This window comes from Geospiza fortis, unplaced genomic scaffold (genome assembly GCF_000277835.1).
Source record: "Geospiza fortis unplaced genomic scaffold, GeoFor_1.0 scaffold794, whole genome shotgun sequence".
Taxonomy (NCBI): domain Eukaryota; kingdom Metazoa; phylum Chordata; class Aves; order Passeriformes; family Thraupidae; genus Geospiza; species Geospiza fortis.
This window is the reverse complement of record NW_005054601.1, coordinates 112870-134082: the sequence shown is the minus strand read 5'-3', so window position 1 is coordinate 134082 and position 21213 is coordinate 112870. Positions and strand designations below refer to the sequence as shown.

Here is a 21213-nt window from a genome sequence, read left to right as displayed (position 1 = left end):
TTGCAAGCGGGTGGCATGAAGGCTGTTATAAAATAATAAAAGCACTGGGAATACTCTGCTGCTCTTTCTTCTGCTACCAGGAAAGGTTGGCTGGAAAAAATAACAGTGCAAGCCAATGCCAGACATTTCTATTCTGATTTGAGGAAACTGTGATAAAAAATACATTCCAGGTGATATGAGATGGATTCTGAAACAAGTGACAAAAAGTAACGTGTAAAAAGTAGCCAGTTTGGGAATGCCAAGAGTTACAGAAGCCATGCTGGCCCCTATGGTATTACTCCAGAGTAAGCACACCCAGTTTGTGTTGTTAAGGCATTTTGCATAACACACCCTGAGGCATCCATTTCACTCTTCAATTCAGGAAGGTTTTCTGTCTTCATGTCCCTATCCTGCTGGGCATGCCAACATGTATAAAAAGAGGGGTAAAAACCTCCTAGTTGTTTGCTACTTTAGCAATCTGCTTGTGATTGTTCTCCTCAAATATATTATCAAGCTTCCATCGCATCCTTGACCAGGTGACCAAAGGTACTGTAAACTTAAAACTTCAAAAAGCAAAGGAGATTTGCATTTGGCACAGCCTAAGCTTTCACAGAATACACAATCTCTCTGACAATATTTCCAGAAAAGCTAGCACACTTTACACAGAAAAGAAAAGGGCAGGGGAAGGCGAGGGGAAGGTGATGGGGAGGGAGGGAGGGATTTTGTTGCAGAAACTGATTTACACTGCTTTGAAGGGGTTTTTGATATGGCATAAACGTGATTTTCTGCACTGTCAAGTAAAGTACAGCTGGAGCATAATGTTGCCTTCTTCATTCAGGTAGAGAAAATTTCTCGAAAAAATGGGATTTTCTCTAAAAAACAGGATTTCCCCACCAGGTCTACACTTTGGGAGTTTTGGTAGCACATGTACCTTAGCCAGCAGTAAAGAGAAGGCATGTTTTTAGCTATCCTAACTGAAACCACCAACTTGGACGCCACTAGTTAGTGATGTCCAAGTAGTGGACATCACTAGTAGTTAGTGGCAAAACTAACTAGTAGTTAGTGGACACCACTAGTAGTTAGTAGTTAAACTGGCAAAATGTCATAGAATAATTGACTAAAAATACCACATCCTTACAGGTCTCAGATTAGTCTACTAGTGAAATAAATGTGATGTATAATATGACAACTTTACATTACCTATTACAGCCTTAAGTGTGTTAAATAAATTTATAGCATTTTGTCTCACCAAGACTTTCAAAACCTCAGAGAACGAAGTATTTTATTTGTGCCTCAGCATAAAAGTCTGTGAAATGGCTTGAGGAGCCTCAAAGTCACCAACTCTGACCAAAAAAAACCCTGTATGGGATAAGTCCTCTGATTTTAGAGGAAGTTTAGTTGCTGTGTCTCTGTCAAGACTAAATCACTGTCATACCACTGACTATAGGAAAATCATTGTTAAAACAGCTGAGCAAATAGGCACTTAGAAGAGGAAAGAAATGAACACTTCTCCAGGGTAACAGTAAGCTGAACACCGGTATTGGAGGATACATATTCTTCTGGCAAGAAGGGCAGAAAGCAAAGAGCAGAATTAGGAATTGTAAAAACTCTGCCAGGCCATAAGAAGGGAGAGCACAGAGGAAAGAGAACCTGAGGATCATTTCAGAAAGAACATGACTCTCAGGTTCAGTTGGGCGTTTATGACGGACCAGCCAGGCTGTATTTCAGCCAGATGTCCTACCTGGATTGTCCTCAGTGCACTAAAAGGGAGGACAGTAGCTCTGGTGAAGAGAGATTTAGAATGAAAGGAGCTGGGCTTTAGACAGAGTGAAAGCAGAGGCACCTGTTGGAACAGCAGCTGCCCACAGAGGTGGCGCAGACAGCTGGCAAACAGCAGCCTCTCAGACAGCTGCAGCAAGACAGGCAGGAGATGTCCGGTCAAGATCCTTTACACAGTACATGTGAAACTGAAGTTTTGGCTAACTAGTGAATGAAGTAGGTTATATTAACAGAATTGACAGTCAGAATGCTGAGAAGGTTCAGAAATTCCTTAAATTTTATAATAACAATAACAGCAACAACAACAACAAGGTGGCAACACCAGATCTATCAAGATTAATTACTGCTTGGGGAAAATGCTTAATTTTAATAACTCAATGTATTATACATTTTGCATATTTTAGAAAGCTTATTTTACACCAGTTAGCTTTCTTACTGACTGCTGGAAAGAAAAACACCTTGAAGAAAGCAAAAAGCAGAGTGGCCATGAAATCACACTGCTGGCAAGGGAATTGACTCTTAGATAGACTCTTTAGACTGCCTCCTCTTGAATAATAATAGAAAAAATTTTAAAAGGATTATGTTTCAGGGTGACAGAATCTCTTTAAATTAAGCATTTACTAATGCACTTAGTCAAAGTCCACAGCACAAAGCTCCAGCAATTAAAAAAAGTTTACTTCAAATATGTACCATAAACCCAAACTCCCTTGATGATTAATTGCATTGCATAATAGTAGCTCTTAAGAGATACAGTCAATAAGACCAAAAAGACGTGGTTTGTGCAAATTATGATTCCTCATGACTTGCACAGACCTCTGACCCCTTGAAAGCCATTCTGATTATACCAGGGTAGTTTTTATGAAATGAGCATGACATGCTTGTTTTATTTCATCCAGAGTTTTCATCTCCATCAAGACCAATCACTGTCTGTTAAAGAATAATTTATTGTTACGTCAAGCCCTTTTGTTATTCTTTGCAGATGAGTCATCAGAGAGAGTAGCTCTCTTAAATCTTTGCTTTATTACAATAGTGAACTTGCTGTAGTCAAGAAAGCATGATGTAACCATGAGGCACTGGACAAAATTCAATGCAAAATAAATTCTTAATTGATTTGAGATTAAACAGACATTAATATAACAGACTTTTTGAGAGAACCAAGTGCCAAGCAGAGATGTTAGATCATGTACCCTGGAGTTAAGAACTGTCATCCCAAGAACCTCAGCTGAAGCTACAGAAGCACATTATTATCAAACAATGTATTTTAAAACATGGAAACATGGGGTTTATGGAAGAGCTAATATTTTAAATGGAAAAATCGAAAATCTGCTAAAATCTATGGGAAGAGTGAAAACTCTCCTGTACTGCCACCTGCTTTAAAGATGTGACAAATAAATGGATGCATGCATAGGTGTCTATTAATTTCCATATCCTGTGTTGTTAACTACATATCATAGCAAAGATAAGATGTAATTATTGCCATTCCTCTTGCTCAGTTGGTACCTATGCTCTGTTCAGGAGATGCCAGACAGAACACTATTTTGGACACTGGGAAGTCTAGATATTCAGTGACAGCTAAATGAGTTCCATGAATCATAGAAGAAAAGGTTTTCAAAATATCAGATAGCTGCACAAGTAATATATTTAGATTACTATTTCTATCACAATAAAACAACATATAAATTTAATAGGTCAAGTGGTCAATCTTCAGTTAGGACTGAGAACTAATCAGGATGATTAGAAAGCAAAGAGAGGCCTCTCACCATGTTTATTTTCATGGTGGCTCTAAGACTCTCAGATATGTTCTCTAGCAGGCTTAGACTAAGATCAGCTTTTTGATATAAAGAAGCAGACCTTGAGATTGTCAGGTTTTATATTATATATATCATCCAAGTAATCATTTGGGAAAACAACATCCTTTTCTCTGGAACATGTCCAAAGAAAGCAGGGCTTCCAGGATAGGAAAACATGAAGAAAAATATGGGAAAAAAAGTATTTAATGTCACACTGTTAGTAAAGAAAAACATATTGGCACAACAGCATCAGAAAAACTGCATGTCATTGATCAAAACATCTCTATTTCTCATATATTCAAAACTGGAGCCACGAGGAAAGGGAGGAGGGAGAAATATTTCAGAGGCTGATAAAGCTTTAAAACAGAACATTCCAAGAGCCAAAAATGATAGTACAGCAGTCCTTTTAGATTTCAACAGGGGGAGAACAAAGCTAGAATATTACTGACCAACAATCTGTAAGAAACTAATGGACATATTTGAGAGATTCCAACCAAGTGTGCAAAGAGGGAAAAAATTAAATCCAGATCCTTACAGAGCAGAATGGGCCAGCCTCATTTCCCAAAACATGACTCTGCAAATAATTTAGCTTAAGAAAAAGTAGTTTGAAACAATGTCTGTTTCTTTCCATCAGCAAATACTTTGCCTATGGATTATCTTCTTCTAACTTAATGATAAACAGCTGTCTTTTTCCCAATGGCACTGATGTTTTAAAGGGGTGTGTAATATATAGTAGATACACAGCATTTTGTGTTTTCAGAACACTGAAATCACTGTTGCTCAGAACAGCTCTGTAAATAAATAAATAGACACAAATAGAGTAATACCTTTACTCTTCTTAAATTAAGCATGGGAAGGGAGGGATCACCAAGTTTCCTCTTGCCCTGGGACAAATACACTACATGCACTTACTACTCTTCCTTTTAAAACAATTAGCCTTTTGGAATCTGGGCTGTCTCTAATGGTTTTCTGCCTCACCTCAGCTGGAATTCATGCCAAGAATCTTACATGCTAAAAAAGGTCCGAGTAATCCTGCCATAATTCTCAAAAGCTGCATGCCACAAACAACTGACTATATTACAGCTTTAGAAGGCTCCAGGATACTAAATTCCCATGTGGTTTTGCTCATGTTCTGCAACTACCCCAACAGAAAGCTCTGTAATAGATCATCTACGCTGCCATTTGTGACCCTATAGGAAAGCACTTCCACTTGTACTTGGTTCAGCATACTGATTTTCCTTTTCCTAAAGGAATTTAATTATTTTTTTATCCTGTGTGTGGAATCTACCAATCACCAATCGGTTCACAAGCTTTAATGAAGTGGAAAATCAAACTGGTTTTAATTTATTTATTCTTTCCCCATAATAAACATGTATTTTCTGGAACAGTTAAAAATACCTTTTACATTGTGTCCCAACACATACGAAAAATTTTCAACAGAATCACAAAACACCAGTTCGCATTCAGCCACAAAACACTCAGAAAATGCTATCCTTAAATCTGCACTGAGCTTTTTATTAAAATTAGAAATCAATTTCATACTGGTAACTTCAGCTTTCATATAAAAACTCACTAAGAACATGGGTAGGCCTACATAAGTAAACATTTATCATTTGCAAGATTAGTGAAATCCTCAAGTGTTAGTTTGTCCAACTAACACAAAGTTATGGGACCTTCATTAGTATACTGCTTAGACAATCAATATTTTTTGGCAACAACTATTTATCAATATCAATGAGTTACTTTCTTCATGTCACCCAGTCTTAGATAGAAGTATTTTACTAAAACTAAACAGAACCCTCTCAGCAGTGCTGTAAAACTGCAACTTCCATGTAGTTTAGGACTGCACTTTTTAAAAATCACTTTGACAAAAAAACAGTCACCAAAAAAAAAAAGTGAACAAAAAAAGAAAAAATGGTATTAGTTTTGTGTCCACAGATTTTTAAATGGGCACATTTCAATTATAATTTGGAAATACTGTCAGGCTTGCAAAAAAATATCCCTGGGAACATGACCTAGCAAAGAACTGTTCTCACTGTCCTTTGCAGTATGTTTTTACTTCAGGGGTCATTTTACTTCAACACAATGAGAAGCAATGTTTTTGTGGGGCTTAAAAAAATTAAAAAATACTTAAATTGATACAGAAAAATTATTATAGTGCACTGAGTTCATAATCATAATCAATGTATTTAGCATATAACTATGAATTGCATACCACTTATTACGATGTTGCCAGGTCTTTATCTTTCTGCATGTAAAATTTTATGGAGGAAATGCAGCAGCACTGACAGCAAAACACAGGTTAATATCATGAGACATTGTAGCAATGCTCCATACCTTTCCTCTGGTCACAAAGGTCTCAGTTTATCTAGATCAATTGTTTTTCATAATTTCTGTTAAAATGCCACAGACAAGTTAGTAAACCACCAGATGGAACAGAACTAAGTTAAACTTCAAAGCTATTTATTCTCTTTTAGGGAAAGAAGAGCATCAAAGCATTCAGTAATGTTTTCTTCTCTGCTTAAACATTTTGTTTTCCCTTTCAAGCTGCCATAAGACTCTGGCTTTAGGCAAGAAGAATAAGAAGAAGAAACAGTAGTGGCACTGTGGAATTTCTAGGCATATGACATTTGCAAATTACTATTACTATAGCTCAGAACAACCAGAACTAACTACATTCAGACAGCTTACAAATGCCATCACAGAAAAAAAGCTACTGAAGAGAAGGATATTTCGGGAGGTTGCATGAGGAGTCTCAGGGAAAAGCTAAAGGTACCCTCATAAGATCTATTATTGCTTATGGCCAGTGGTCATCAAACCTAAACTCTGAGGAGACAGCTATTTGGAAAATAGTAATATGACACACAGGAATTTCAGGAAAACTCAGCCTGGCTGTTGTAACTTTTGAGTTCTCCAGGAAAACCACTCTCATACCCCCTGTCAGTTTGTCAAGGAAGCTTGAATTTGTGCAAAGTATTCAACAACAAAAAAAAATACAACTCCTAAGGCAAAAAACTCAAACCATAAGTTCTCCGTAAACCTGACTTTCATCATTACACTTTTAAATATTGTGAAATCTTCAGGAACTCTGTATCTATGGGTACACAATAGGAGTGGGTTTTTATCAAAATGGTTTGGCTGGACCAACACAACCTGGGATCAGCCTTCCCTAGCCTGTGCCAGACTTCAGTGCTGTTGCTCATTGTGTTCCATTACTGTACTGGCTTAATTGCAACAGTTCATTTGCTGCAACATCATGCTAATTAATCACGGGGCAGAAGCTTGTCTTTGTGCCAAGAGAACCAAGCCCTTCCTCCAAGCACTTGCAGCCTCACACAGTCAGTCCTGCCAGAGGAGAGATTCCTTCTTCCTTGACTGAAGAATATCAGTGAGAACTCTGGAGGACCCTGCACGGTCTTGGAGTGCAACATAAATAAAAGGACAGAGACAGGGAAGAGGTAGACTTGCACATGAAAAAGGCAAAGGGATCAAGGGCAGCAACAATAAATAAGCAACTGCAAGGGAGCTAAAAGAAAAGGCTAATGAAAGCTGAGAGCACACAGTGCATTTAGTGAAGCTCTAAGGAGGACAGAAGAGAATGAACTGCCGGCACAAAAAACAAAGAAGCAGAAAAGCCTAATCAGAGGCAAGCTATAAAACCCAATGAACATCTGGTGATTGAGCTTCCAGGCTCTAAATACAACTATTATGAGCAAGAGAAAAAGGACGCTAACAATTTATCATAAAATATATAAATCAGAAGACCTCATGGTTTAGAAATCCTCTGTGTCATGGTCACCTTTTTCGACAATCTATCTTCTCAACCTATTTTCACTAGATCACATTGTCCCTTTAAGCAATGCCACAAAATCCACATTAAAGCTACAGCACTGTCATTCTTTAAAAAAGTAAGCCTGAACCAATTCAGCCTCAGTAAAATCCTCTAAAAATCTTTGTTTTGCTGAAAAACTGTTTCAAGTATAATTTCATAACCACGCTCCAGCTAGATACATTCCTCTTTGCAAGGCCAAGCCAAGCAACTGCAATTGAAATACCAGTTTGATTAATAAGATTTTTGATAAATCATGGTAAGGTAGTGAAATTAATAAATTGAAATATAAGTTCTTATACACTACAATGACAGAATTTCATCAATAATGGTGTGCAGCTTATTTCAGCTCCTTAAATGAAATGCATTATAAGGGACAAAGCATCACTGTCATGGCAATGGTACTGCATATTACTGGATTTCAAATCTAACACAAAGCTTGCTCTATCAGTTGTTCTATTTATATTTTCTGTACAAAAGATGGGGTTTTACACTTGGTCTAAATAAATAATAATCACTAAATCTTGGCAGCATGGTTCTTTAACTATTCCAGGATAAGTCAGATAAATGATGTAAGGCTACCAACTGTTCACAATTCCCATTCAGACAAATAAATAGCACAGCTTTAGACACAGCTCAGTTTGATGGGGGGGAAAAATCTAGAAAACACCCAAAAAACTGAGCTATAACTGGACAGTGAATTACTTAATTGACTTCAAAAGACCACATAAATCCATCATTTTCACTTCTCAGTAAAATCTCTGCTGTTAGATTTAAAAAATGAATGCTGACTCAGTTGTCAGAATGATGCCCTGAAACCCTCTGAAGTCATGAATCAGCAACGGCAAAAGTTCACAAGAAACTCACACAACTTCTTAAATTTGAGGTCTATTTCCTCTTGACATCTCTCTGTTTCTCCCTCCCCCTTTCCCAACGGATGCTGATTCCTGTCCCCAGCTTTTCCTATACTGTAGAGTGCTTCCATCCTGTGCCTGTGCTTCTGTCCTTGGCACATGCCAAGCACCAGTGTTCACATGACCATGACAGAACAGTGGTGCTAAGAAAAAGTCCTTTCATGGGAAAGGGAATAATTTTTAACTTTGTTTTGGTCCATTGGGAACTGTGTTTATACATTGTGAATGAGCCAGACTGTGTATGGATTTCAATCACTGTAGAATTTCCTGCTTCTCAGAAATGGTGTCCTATTAGTGACTGAGAGTAACACACAGATATACCAGATAAATCTGTCATCCTCAGAGATTTGGTATAATGCAGTCCTAAACATCCAGGTCATCCATATCCACATGAGGAATTATTCACATTCTTTTTAGACTGAATTTACTATGAACGCATCTTTGAAATCTAAGTTTAACTTCAAAGCTGATTTAAGTGAACAAACTGAGCTGGATTCTGGATTAACAGAAAACTCATTATCACTAGAAACTCCCACATTACTGTATTTAAAAAACAAAATCTAAATTTAAACTTCCCTACTGTGATTTATTTCTGTAGTACTGCTTTTTCAGATCCTTATGAAGGCAGCATTATATGAGACAGAACATACATAATGTCAACATCTGGTAAGAACTAAAACTGCAAAATTCTTCCTTTGTTCTCTTGGAAGGAAAACAACTTCCATGAAAAGCCACTGTAATCTGCTCTAAAAATTAGCAGCAAAGGCACAAAGACAAACAGTGGAAAGGTTTTCCCCTTCTAGTTTTTCCTCTTTTTATCACTGTAGGTCATCCTTTTGTAGCACTTTGCCTTTTTTCTTTAAATCAGAACAACTAAAAAATCTACTGAATTCTAATCATACCATTCAAGAGAATGAAATTAAATGTTTAAATAAACAGACAATTTCTGAAGCTTACTAATTCCTTTTAAGGAATTATTCATGCTAGGATACTATCCTCTCTTGCCACTCCAAGACAGAAAAGTTTCTGTCAGAATTATTTCAATAAATGTTCTGCAAGTGAATATTTTGTTTATTCACAGAAAGTTCCCTTGGTGTTTCTATTTTTTTTCTTTTTGATTCCAATATATACTGTGCTCCTATCATTTTCAAAGGCACAACAGTTCATGCACTTACAGAAATATTATTTGACCACTTTCATAATCGCAAGACAATAGAGTTTATGATCCAGAGAGGAGAGAGGTGGTCAAAAATCAAGATCACTATGGCTATAGATTTCACTCAGACCTCACCTTGGAAAAGTCCTGTGTGATAAGGTTCTGGAGGGAAACAGGCCTGTGGAGCCTGGTGGACATCAAACTGAATGTGAGCCAGCAACATGCTCTTGCTGCAAAGAAGATGGATGGATTCTGGGCTGGACTGGGCAAAGTATTGACAGTAGATCAAGAGGTGTGAGACTTCTGTTGTTCTCAGCTCTGGTGAGGCCAAAGGTGGAGTGCTGGATGCAGTTCTGGGCTCCCCAGCACAAAACAGACATGGACATACTGTCAGGAAAGGGACACCAAGATGATGGATGGACTCCAGCACCTCTCCTATGGGGAAAGGCTGAGAAAGCTGGGACTGTTCATTCTGGAGAAGCAAAGGCTCAGGGGATCTCACCTATGTACATAAACTCCTGCAGGGAGGCTGCAAGGAGGATGGATCCAGGCTCTTTCCAGGGGTGCCCAGTGACAGCACCAGAGGTGATGGGCACACACTGAAACACAGGAAGTTCCCTCTGAACACTTTCCTCTGTGAGGCTGACCACAGGGTTACCCTGTGAGGGTAACTCAGGGGGGCAGTGGAGTCTCCATCCTTGGAGATATCCAAAAGCTTTTCACAGTCTTGGACACCCAGCTCCGAGTTGATCCCACCTGAGTAGGGGCTTAGACCAGGTGATCACCAGAGGTCCCTCAACCATTCTGTGATTCTATAAAGGGAAATGACATCTCCTTACTGAAGAACATGATTATGTAACATTCTGAATATGACACTTGCCTATAACTCATTGGCATCAATCATTATATTTAAAAGTGCTTAAATATGCTATAAAAAGAGATTCAGCCTAACACAGAATACAGAAATATAGGAAGTTAAAAGAAATTCTCATAGGCAAGGAGAAAATCTACCTTCATGAAAAGCAATTAGCACATTTATTTCCATTCCAGAAGGGGTAGGTATTGAAATTCAACCACACGGAGTTTCACAAAGAAAGATAATTATGGGTATTCATAGGTATTCAACCCTGCAGAATGTGAGACAGAATCTGTAAATTTTAAAAAGCATGGAAAAAAAGTTCTGCATTTTGCAGATCTCTCTCACCAAGTAACTAAATTAACACAGATTTCCATGCAATTTTGACTTGACAGCTATGAATCAATAAATTTTTTTCCTACTTTGCTCCATAGGGAAGATATCCATTAGTGGAAGAGGAGAAATAAAGATATTCTGTCCATTCTTTAATCCTACATCTCATAAGACAGAAAAGTATAATTGGAAATACTGTTAACAATTTTTGTTCTTCACATATAGCCTATTTGCTTCAGGGAGACAAAAATTTTTCTCTCAAAGATTTTCTTTGCTTATGTATTTCACTGAAATTAACTGCATTCTTAGTTAGCATGGGCCAGACCTTCCACCAGGTGAGTTATACCTGGCAGACCACTGACCTGTGCTATACCAAGCATCAAGAGAGAATAATCTCTTCCTACAGGAGTGAGGTCACAACATACAAAAAGAAAGAACCAGCTGATGAACAGGTCAACCACCACGAGTTTTTTAAATAAAAAGATCCAAGTACACTGGAAAATCAGTTTAAATTAAAAAAAAAAAAAAAACAACAACAAACCAAAACCAAACCACCTAAGTCAGTAAATTAGACAACAGCAACATCAGTAGCTTGGGAAAAAATAGGTTGTACAATGCTGTGCGAAAAAAAAAAAGGAAAAAATAGATTAAGACATGGAAAAAGGAACTTATTAAGGTAAAATATTTTATATGCAATGTAAAATGTAAAAAGGAAAAAGAAGTCGAATATGTAAAACGGCAAAGGACAGTTCTCAGTACACCATTCTGAAGGGGGTACCTGGTCTTTTCTGCAGATGACAAATAGCCACTTTGGTTTCTGTACACGGCCACAAATTCATCTCAAGCACATGAATCCAGGCAAAGGAAGGTTCAGCTGATGTGCATATTGAGGAGGGGCAGTCCCAAGTACAGTTAACAGCCAGCTAGATTCTACTACCTCCTACCTGGCAACAGCTTAACAGTAAACAAACTGTGCAATTTAGATAGGATGCAAAGTTCAAAAGATTATCAAACTAGAGGCATTCAGTCCCCTGAAGGATAGGAAGGAAACCAGCACAGTTTGGGATAGGATTATCACAGCCTGCTGTAGATGAAGGCCAGATAACGTGTCTTTGCAAGCAAGTGATACTTTTGGGTTTACAGTCTGCAAAGGGAGGACTTTTCAAGATAGGCACCTGTGCTGCTTTATGGGAACACCAGCTTCAGCCAAACCTCTGTGGGTGCAGTTCAGAAAGACAGCTGAGTTGTCACTGGAATAGTTTTGGACTTTCCACATAGCATAGTAACGAATTTGTGTTTCTCTGTCACCACAATCATGAATCACAGTTCTGTGCTGACAATTATAATTCCATCACTGCAATCAAACAATTTACTTTTTTTGGCAATGTTTCAAAAAGTTGTTCTGACAGATCAGAAGCCAGAGGTGCTGTTGTGAACCTATCAAACACTGAAACACCCTCAAATTTTAAAATGCATAAATGACCTGTTTTTAAAACAGTGTCTTATTTCAGTTATCAGTATATATCAGCCATAATCCTGATGTAAATTTCTATTTTGGGATGTCACTACATTTTAGTGATATCCCAATAATCTGCAAGAAAATCCAGCAATCACCTTCTGAAGCATTTCAAAAATTCTGCAAAGGTTACTGTGGGTAACTTATAAAACTCAGCATGCAACTCGTAATATTACAAACAGCCATAAGGGGTATAGACAAGCATACTGAAAAAATACTTATTTTCTTTACATTTGGGAGGGCTGAAAAAATTTCTGTCAATATTTTGATTTTAATGACAAATTTCCATATACAATTACAAGAGAGTGAGAACATAAAAGACAATTTCCAGAGTCTTAACGAATATTTCTATTCGTTAGAGATAGTTAAAATCTAAATCTACAGAAAATATACATCATTCATACAGACAGTTAATTTATATGGGAAATTCTGACTTGGGACTGCCTAAAGGAGTTTGCCACCAGTGTCAAAAAGCCTTCTTTACCAGCATCAGATCCCCACACCAAACCTCCATCCCTCAGAATCTTTGAACTCAAAGACCATCACAGAGTACATAAATTGGTATATTATAATAATTGTAATAACATGTAATAATTGGACTAGAGAAGAGTCCAATTAAACTTTTCCAAGCTACCTGAAAAGCAGAAATTCTAAACACAAGTAAAACCTGCAGCTAGAAGTACCATGCAATGTCACAAAGACAGTAAAACCTAAACATAAGGAAAATACCCAGAAGTGACATGAACACATTTCCTTTTCAACTGTACATAAACTACTCAGAGCCCCAGAAGAGGAATGTAATGACACCCGACTGTAGGTGACCAAACCAATGACACAGCCTCTCTTCATGCCCTCTCTTCCCACATACACAGCATAGAAACTTCTGCCTTTGCAAACCTTAACCTTGCAATCTACGGATTCTTCTTTCAGGATCTTGTATGTGTCCCTTTACAAACTACAAATCCAGAGACTGCAGAGGAATAAATAAAAATACCTTCTGAAAGAAGAATCTTATAACTGCTCCCACACAGAACCACGTTCTGGTATGTCCAAGTCTGATCAAAGGCAATAACACTTTTTTCTTTTCCAAGCTGGAAGAGGTAGAGGGAAAATATTACAATCCCTGTCTCCAAAAATCTTCCAGGAATGAACTCTGGCTTTTTTATCTATGAATAAAAACATCAACTCTAAAAGCAATTAGACAATCCAATACATTGTTAATGGTACTTTCACAACATATATTTGTACTAAAAGATTTTACAGCATACAAGGCATTTTTCAAACTTTTTTTTTTTTAGGAGCAAGGATATTAAAATAAATTATCAGGCAGATAAGTTACATAATCTTTGTATTTTTTCATTAGGAGGCTGCAGAAGAGCATTGTCAGTGCTGACAGTGTCTGGGCATTTTGACTAATCTCTTTATAGCGCTTCAATTTAATAATAGCCAAGCCTGGAACACACTCTGTGTCTGATAAGCAGCTCAAACAAATCCAGGAAAAAACGTTTTCTTTGAAGTCACAATAGTTTTTAACACTGGAAATACCATGCACGCTGTAAATTTCATATATTGATCATGCTGGAACACCTTCAGCTTGAACATGGACCCAGTCTAAAGGTTGCATTCAGACTGATAGTCACTGTCCAGGAGCATGCCTATTCAAGTTTACCACTGAAGCATTTCTTTAAGTTATTATCGATACATCAATGCAACAGAGACACAGTGGAAGTCTTTAAAACCTATGATTGTATTTCACATCTAAGGTCTCCACATTCCTCATGAGAACAGCATGGGAAAATGTCAGGTTTGTAAGGTTGATTAGTGCTTCACAAAGCCCATGTGAACCAGGAAAGAGGAGAGAGCTCACCCAAAGATCTGCAAACTTTACCTCAGCATCTCTGAAGCACTAAAGCTGGGAGCACTCCTGTAAGGCGTTGCTACCTCCAGATGGAAGTTTTACCCAGCTCTCCACTAGAAACATTTAAGAAAGTTTCTTCCTAAGGTACTTTGATTTAAGCATAATGGGTTGCGGTGCTCACTTTTCTAATAGTTTAGCAGTTCACACTGTTCACCTTTTTGGTTTGCCTACTGTTAGGAAAAAATTAGTTATACAACTTTATCAAAGTTAAAATAACTCTAAAATATGCCACGATTGCTGTTTGATAACCACATTCCACTCTGTTCTATTGTAAGGCTGCAATATTTTAAAGGATTAATAATCTATTGCATTTCCCAAAACATCCTCTGACTGGGGAAAAGACACCACATCTGTTAGCAAGGCACAGTACACCCTTCTGTGTTACAACCTGCACACCTTTGGCACTGACAGCCAAGGCTATAGCCTGTAGCAGAGATGGAATTGCAGTAGAATATGCAGTTTGCTTGCTCATGAGAAGTACTGGAAATACCCTGGCACATTTGTTGCATGACCAGAGACCATTCAGGAAGCAGATCAAGTATTAGGGTGATATTTGCTCACTGATTTTCTTGGAAGACTACGAAGCTCAGGAAGATAAAACAATTGTTTGGGATTTAATCCTACCCTGGAACACATAAAAAACCTCTTCCCCATTCCATCAAGTGCTCTTTCCCCACACCTAGGTACGGTGACAGCACAAGCTGGCACCTGTTCTACAGGAACAGAGGCACACATGGGAAAGTACCTCAGGGTGGGGACGGTCCCTTCTGAACTCTTCCTCTGCCAGGGAGGCTTTGAGTGATGTCCTGCTCCTCTGCTGATTACCCACCTCACCCCACAGCTCCCTCACACTCACTGGATTTGTGTACACAACTTCAAGCCATGCAGCCCCTCTTATTTCTGCAATTCTCCTTCTGCAATGTTCTTCATCAGATACTAGTTTATAAGTACAGCAGCAGTGGAACACAAATCTGAGAAGGAAGTGCAATACTGTCCTACTGTAAAATTACTAAAAAGTCAGAATTCAAGCCTTTCAGGCTTGGTCCTTTCTTCACATGTAAGATTTTGGTGAAATCCTTTGTATGAACTCATTCTTCTGCTTCCTACAAACACCAGCTTTGAAGCCTGTTCTTCCTTCTCCTCCCCTAAATTTTAAACATCTTGTTGTTGAAACAAACAAAAAAGTTAGTAATTTTTTCCAAGACAAACAACCCATCTGTTTATTCCAGTCAATACTGAAGGGTTAAAGAATATGAAGCTGTAGCTAATGCCGTCACATACAACATCTAAAACTCTTGCGTATCCCAAACACTTGACCTCCAAACATCAAGAAGCAGGAGGTATGAAGTGTGCACCTAAAGCAGCATGCTATCTCCTAATTTTGCCATGCAGAAAATAATAAAATAAACTTTTCAGATGTTATACACCATCAACTCATGCAGCAAGTGCTAAAAGAACACAATAAACAGTAATATAATAATGCTGAACGTATTGCTTTACTATAATACCAGCCCTTACATCATTACAAAATCTCTTAGGCACAGTCTTACTACCAGCAAATTCACAAGGCTCACTTAATGAAAATTATACCAAAGAACATAGCTTGGCTTTTAATTCAAGGATTTATTTCTTTAGTATGCAATTGAGAAAAATATCAGTAAGCTCAGCACTTAACATCTCCTTCACATTCCTGCAGTAATAATTTTAACTGTCCCAACATTAGGCACAGGCATAACTGCTGGCCACATTCAGCCCAACAAGTGTACCAGGTCAGAGAACAGTTCCCTCTATTTCAGCACACCATCTCCACAGCGAATGGCCAGGGGAGCAGGTAACATCAGTGTTGGTATGTAAGGGATAAGTCCTCAGAATATGGGGGTTTAAAGCCAGGTAGTGCCTTTGAATTTGGAAGAAAATACAAGTTAGACAATCTAGCTCTTTCTACACGAACACCTCTTTCTGCAGAATAGACAATTTAACAGGTACAAAGCATTTAAATTCTGATACAAAGTTTCGTCTTTAATGATGTATAAAAATGTCTGCAATTACAGGCACCCCACTGTTAACCTGTACATATTTTCAGTAAAATTCATTATGTTGGCTGTAAAAATATGCCTTGTGTTTAAAACAAAGGCTTTCAGAATTGTATAAGGAAGAAGTTGAAGGGATCCAATGAGAGCTTTCATAATTTGGGTATTAAATTATGCATAAAAATCACATCCTTCCTTGATTCAAGCCTTAAAGGCAATCTCTGCAAATTGTTTTAGAAGCCCCATTTCAGAATAGTAGAACAGAGCTTTTTTGACTACTGTTACCTATTTACAAATGTACCACAGGCCGCTGTAGATCCCCACAGACTACACAACAGTGTTGTCTCTCTTACTGTATCTTTTATATATATATATATACATATATATATACACATACACACACACACACACACACACACATATATATATATATACATACACACACATACATATATATATCAAAGAAAATAATAAAAAGCCAAACAAGCCACCAAGCCCAAGACCACCTTGCTATGTAAGAACAAGGTTTCTTCTAACTCTCTAGGCAGGTACAACATGACAAATTCACCATGCAAACAGCAAACTGGAAATCTTTCCTTCTTTGGACTTGAAACTTGAAGGCAAAGAAGAGCAGAAGAAATGGGGTAACATGAACTGAAAAGTTTCAGTAGCAAAACAGCTTGAACTCTGGAGCTAGGGAACCACAGAGCATAAGTTTTATGGAGGTCTGAATGACTTATAACAGAAATCAGATTTTTTTTCATCTGCTTTCTGCATGACCTTTGGATGGGGCAGGTGAGTAAATAAAGACTATCAAGATCCCTGTTTACCCAGACAAGAGTTTAGGAATAGCAAACATCAACTATACACAAGTTTCTGCAATCACACTGTGTCTTGGACAAGAAACATATCCTTTAATTCTTGCCAAAGAGAGATGTAAATCTCAGCTAGAAAGTTCTAATACAGATGGAATGAATTGCAATACATTTATTTTCTATTTTGTCTAATGTATCCAGTCAAGAATGCATTTATTATTTCTTCAGGGCTTTGTAGCTTTCCTGTTTATTTTAATAAGAGTAGTTTCATGCCTAGAGCTCCATGTACTGAGATAAAGAGATCAAGGCACCTACACGAAAACCCACAGTGCATCATGTGAATTATAGCAATTCTTGGTCTGTTATAATATCTACCATTCAGGTATGTACAGCAGTAGCAGCCCACTGTAATATCAGCATACGAGCTGTCTGTAGAGACAGAGGTGCAGGTGAACACAAACCAAGACATCAGCCATTTATTCAAATTCCTGTTGTAGCCATTTTCCCATCATTTAATTGAACACAAGGCTACTGTCCTTCATTGACCAAAAATAAACATGGTGTACAGAAGACAGAGCCAGAAAAGAAAGAGAAGAGCACAACAAAGATGGGAAAAATACAGATACATAAACCATAGGTACAACCTTTACCCAGGATGTTTTACCTTCCATTACAGCCGGTACCAGTCACCAAGAGGGAAAGGTCTAATAGAAGCATAGATATTACAGAGAGCTGTTTGAGAAATTAATAATAAGGTGTGAGCAGCTGCCTACTACATCTCAGACTGCTATGCATCTTCTTCCCTAGAGAGGTGGAATATGATGTTTCTGTGAGGCTTCCATGTTTCACCGAAAACCCAATGTTTTACCCAAGATCACTGCTGAAGCTGATCCAGCCCTTCTTGGTGACTAAGGCTCAAACTGCAAAGATGAAGATGAGCAGCAAGCAAACGATGATAAGTAGCTGGGGAAAGTTAGGAGTTTTATGATCTTCTCTGCTATGTCTGCAGTCAAAAAGGGGCCTATTTCTAACCCACCTGTAGTACTGAGTACTAATGTGAACTAAGGAATAAAGAAAGCTTGTTGGGAAAAAACCCCCCACCTAAACAATGACAATGTCACATGCTCACAGACTCCTTTCAATATCTCCCATGTTAAAACATCAGAAAGAAAAGGTATTTCTCACAACAAAAGTCTTACTCGGTGCATGAAGGAAACATGAATAAGTAATTTCAAGGTAGCAATGTAAATACTACCTGCTCCAAATATTGACTCCAGTATCAATTCTTTGAGACATTCCATGATCTATGTTATCTTGCAAAGTCTTGAAAATTAAATGTTGAGGGCATAGAAAGCAGTAATCACCATCAGTACAACCACAGCCAGAAACTCTGACCAAAAGTAACCCAGGCTTATACGCTGAATTTATGAACCCCACTTATGCTGAAATGCCAATACAGAATTTCTAAGCAATACTTTGAAAAAAGTAACACAGAAATAATGAAATGCAACAATTTTTACTTTAAGGAGAAATAAGTATGACATTTCTTTTATCAGAATCTCCCAGTCACAAATCTACTGTCCTCTAGTATGGCAGGGTACAGCACTTGCTTAACTCTCACATATTTACTGTGCTTCCTTCTACATTGTTGTCTCCCTCACTAGCCTACTGATTTATTCCACTTATATCATTATTCCATTCTGTACCTCAGTGTCTCCTTTCTCTAAACAATTAACTCCAGAAACTGTTAACTCTCTTATTCTGCCAAGCATATCCTATGCTTAAAAAACCAAGCTTACAAAGGATATGTCACAGTAAATGGTGTACAAAAAAATGGGCAAAAGGAACAGAGAAGCACTTCAGTTAAACTGGGACAAGACAGACTGCAGATTCAATTTCCTACAAAATGACCTTAATCAAATGATTGGGATTTCATAGCATAACTAAATTAGCAGTTCTCAGTAAAGCCCATAAGGATTACACATCTAAGACATTCCACTAACTGACAAAGTATGCCACTTCTAAAGTATTTATTAAGAATTTGCATAACATCTGATATGGCTTTAATTTCAAATTTATTAAAAACACACACAATCATGTCACACTAAAACATACCCACAATTATAAGAAATAACAGCTTGACTATGGTTTCCAGTGAAAAAGGAGAAAGTTTCTTATGACTTGTTTTCTTTTAGGCAAGGAAGGAAAGTAACCTAATTCATCTAACCTAAACAAACAGTATCACCTTGGCTAAATACAAGTAAAACAACTTCTGCCAATGTTGTTGTCTTACCAATAAATTTTTGTCATTTTCTACTCACCCCACTTCCCTCCTAAATTAATCACCATCTGTTTAATCTCAACTGAGATCTCCATATTTCACCTACTGCAAAGATGAATGTTGGGTATAAACACAGCTCTCAGAGGGAAGGCAATCACTGCTGCAGGGTAACAGGAAAAATGTCTCTACATGGTTGCAATCGTTAGCCTTTCACCACTCATTCAGAGCAAAGCAGCAAAAAAGTTCAGGTCATTTCCTGACTGGCACAGCAAGTTATAGCAAGATACACATTCTATTAATTTTTAATTGCATTGCTCGTGGACTGAAAGCCCGAACGGGGAATGTTTCTTTTTAAAGCGTAAAGAAGGGCACTGAAACTGCTTACCTCACTCAGCTCTGCAGGGGACTCATTTCCATATTTCATAGCAACTCCAGAATTCATGATTAGACTTCTCAGGGCTTGACGATTTCTGCAGATTGTAATGCTTCAAAGCTCTGTTCAACTGATTCAATACTTTCTTCTCCAAAATTTTTCTCTCTTATACATTTTGCTCTAGACAGCCATTTTTACTCCACATTGAGAGTTTAAGTTAATGATGCAAGATCTTCTGGAAGAGCGAAACTGGTTTTGACTTCACAGACAATCCATTGCTTAGAGAGGCTTGTTAGTAATGTGAAGTGCTCAGAGAATGCAGGGAATGAAGTGCTTACCAGGATCCCAGGGCTGTCTTAGTCCATCTACAAGGCATGCTTCATCTCTGCTGTCTGCTTTATGCTGCTCTTTTCCACAACTCTGTTAAAGGGCATCTCTCAATGCCGCTGAACAGACTCAGAAAAATTTGATTAGCTTCACACAAGTTCACAGAGAAATTAAAAGGAGAGTGCTGCTACAGTCCTCAGTATCTGGGGAGGCAGAAAGGAAAAGAGAAGAAAGCTCCCTTCCCCGGGAGAAACCAATGCTGCACTTCACGCTAAAGTTTCCCCTGCCAGTGAGCCTGGAGTTTAAGTGGTTTATGATCAAACACAGCTGTCTTGCTGCTGGCTAAAGGGTGCATGGAAGGGGCGGTGCCAAAAGGAGAGCGCAAGTGGGAGGGAGGGAGGGAGAGAGCTACAGAGAGTTCATTTTGGAACTACAGGCATCTCTCCAGCTTTCTGCATACTAATTACTATACAGAAAACTATAAAGCTAAGTAACAGGAAACGCCACCTGGATAACAATAAATTGGATTCCTATTTCCCTATTCCTGTGTGCAATTAAGTAAGGAAAAATGGGGGCCTGTAGGGGGTGGGGGTAGTAATGATTTCAAAAGGTCAAAGTAAGCCTGAAAGCACCATTAGAATGCTGCAGATTTTACAGAACAGACTGACATTTTACAAAGAGTTCAGGAGATGGTACTAGAAGAAGGGGAGAAAAAAACATTTGGTTTCAACATTCTGCTAAAAATAGAGGAAAAATCCTTAATAAACTGGATTTGTGGACATGCTGTACCCATTACAAGAAATGTCAACTCCTTTTCCCCTTTCCTCTGTTCCCTAAAACACAGCCCCACACATTTTTTGATTGGATTCTGATTTACTTCTTGAGTCAGATGTTGAAAACACAATCCTCTGCAGCTGAAATTTATCTGACCATCTTAATACAATATATGATTGAAGTGCCAAATTAGTTCAGGAAAAAACCCCAAATATAAGAGTCAGGAATAAATGCTATACAAGCTGTGCCTCTATCCTTGCACTCCGGCAAAAACATTTTCATGGGAAACAATGTACTCCAAGAGCAACATTTCGAAAATAATCCTGTGTGGTTTTCTTTCTCCTCTGTTAGTCACAGATTAGTATCAGCATGCAGACATAGGGATAATTCACCCCAATTCACTACAAGAAGCACATTAAGATCTAGAATCCAGAAAAGCACACCTATATTGCTCTATGGTGCTACAGACTCGTTGCACATCCTGGGTCCCTGTCCTTCCTCCATGCCCAGCACCAGAAGCTGTACCACTCCTGTGGCTCATTG

The 21213-nt window shown here is 38.1% G+C and overlaps 1 protein-coding gene across 1 annotated transcript in view; it reads right to left on the bottom strand.

Annotated features, from left to right (window-relative positions):
- MCC (MCC regulator of WNT signaling pathway) overlaps positions 1-20480 on the bottom strand; it is a 137720-nt gene extending 117240 nt beyond the window's left edge. The window contains exon 1 of the mRNA XM_005430115.2: positions 19582-20480. Within this exon, the coding sequence (XP_005430172.1) occupies positions 19582-19638 (57 nt within the window). The 5' untranslated portion in view covers positions 19639-20480. The remainder of the gene's footprint in view (positions 1-19581) is intronic.
- Between the last annotated feature and the right edge of the window lie 733 nt (positions 20481-21213).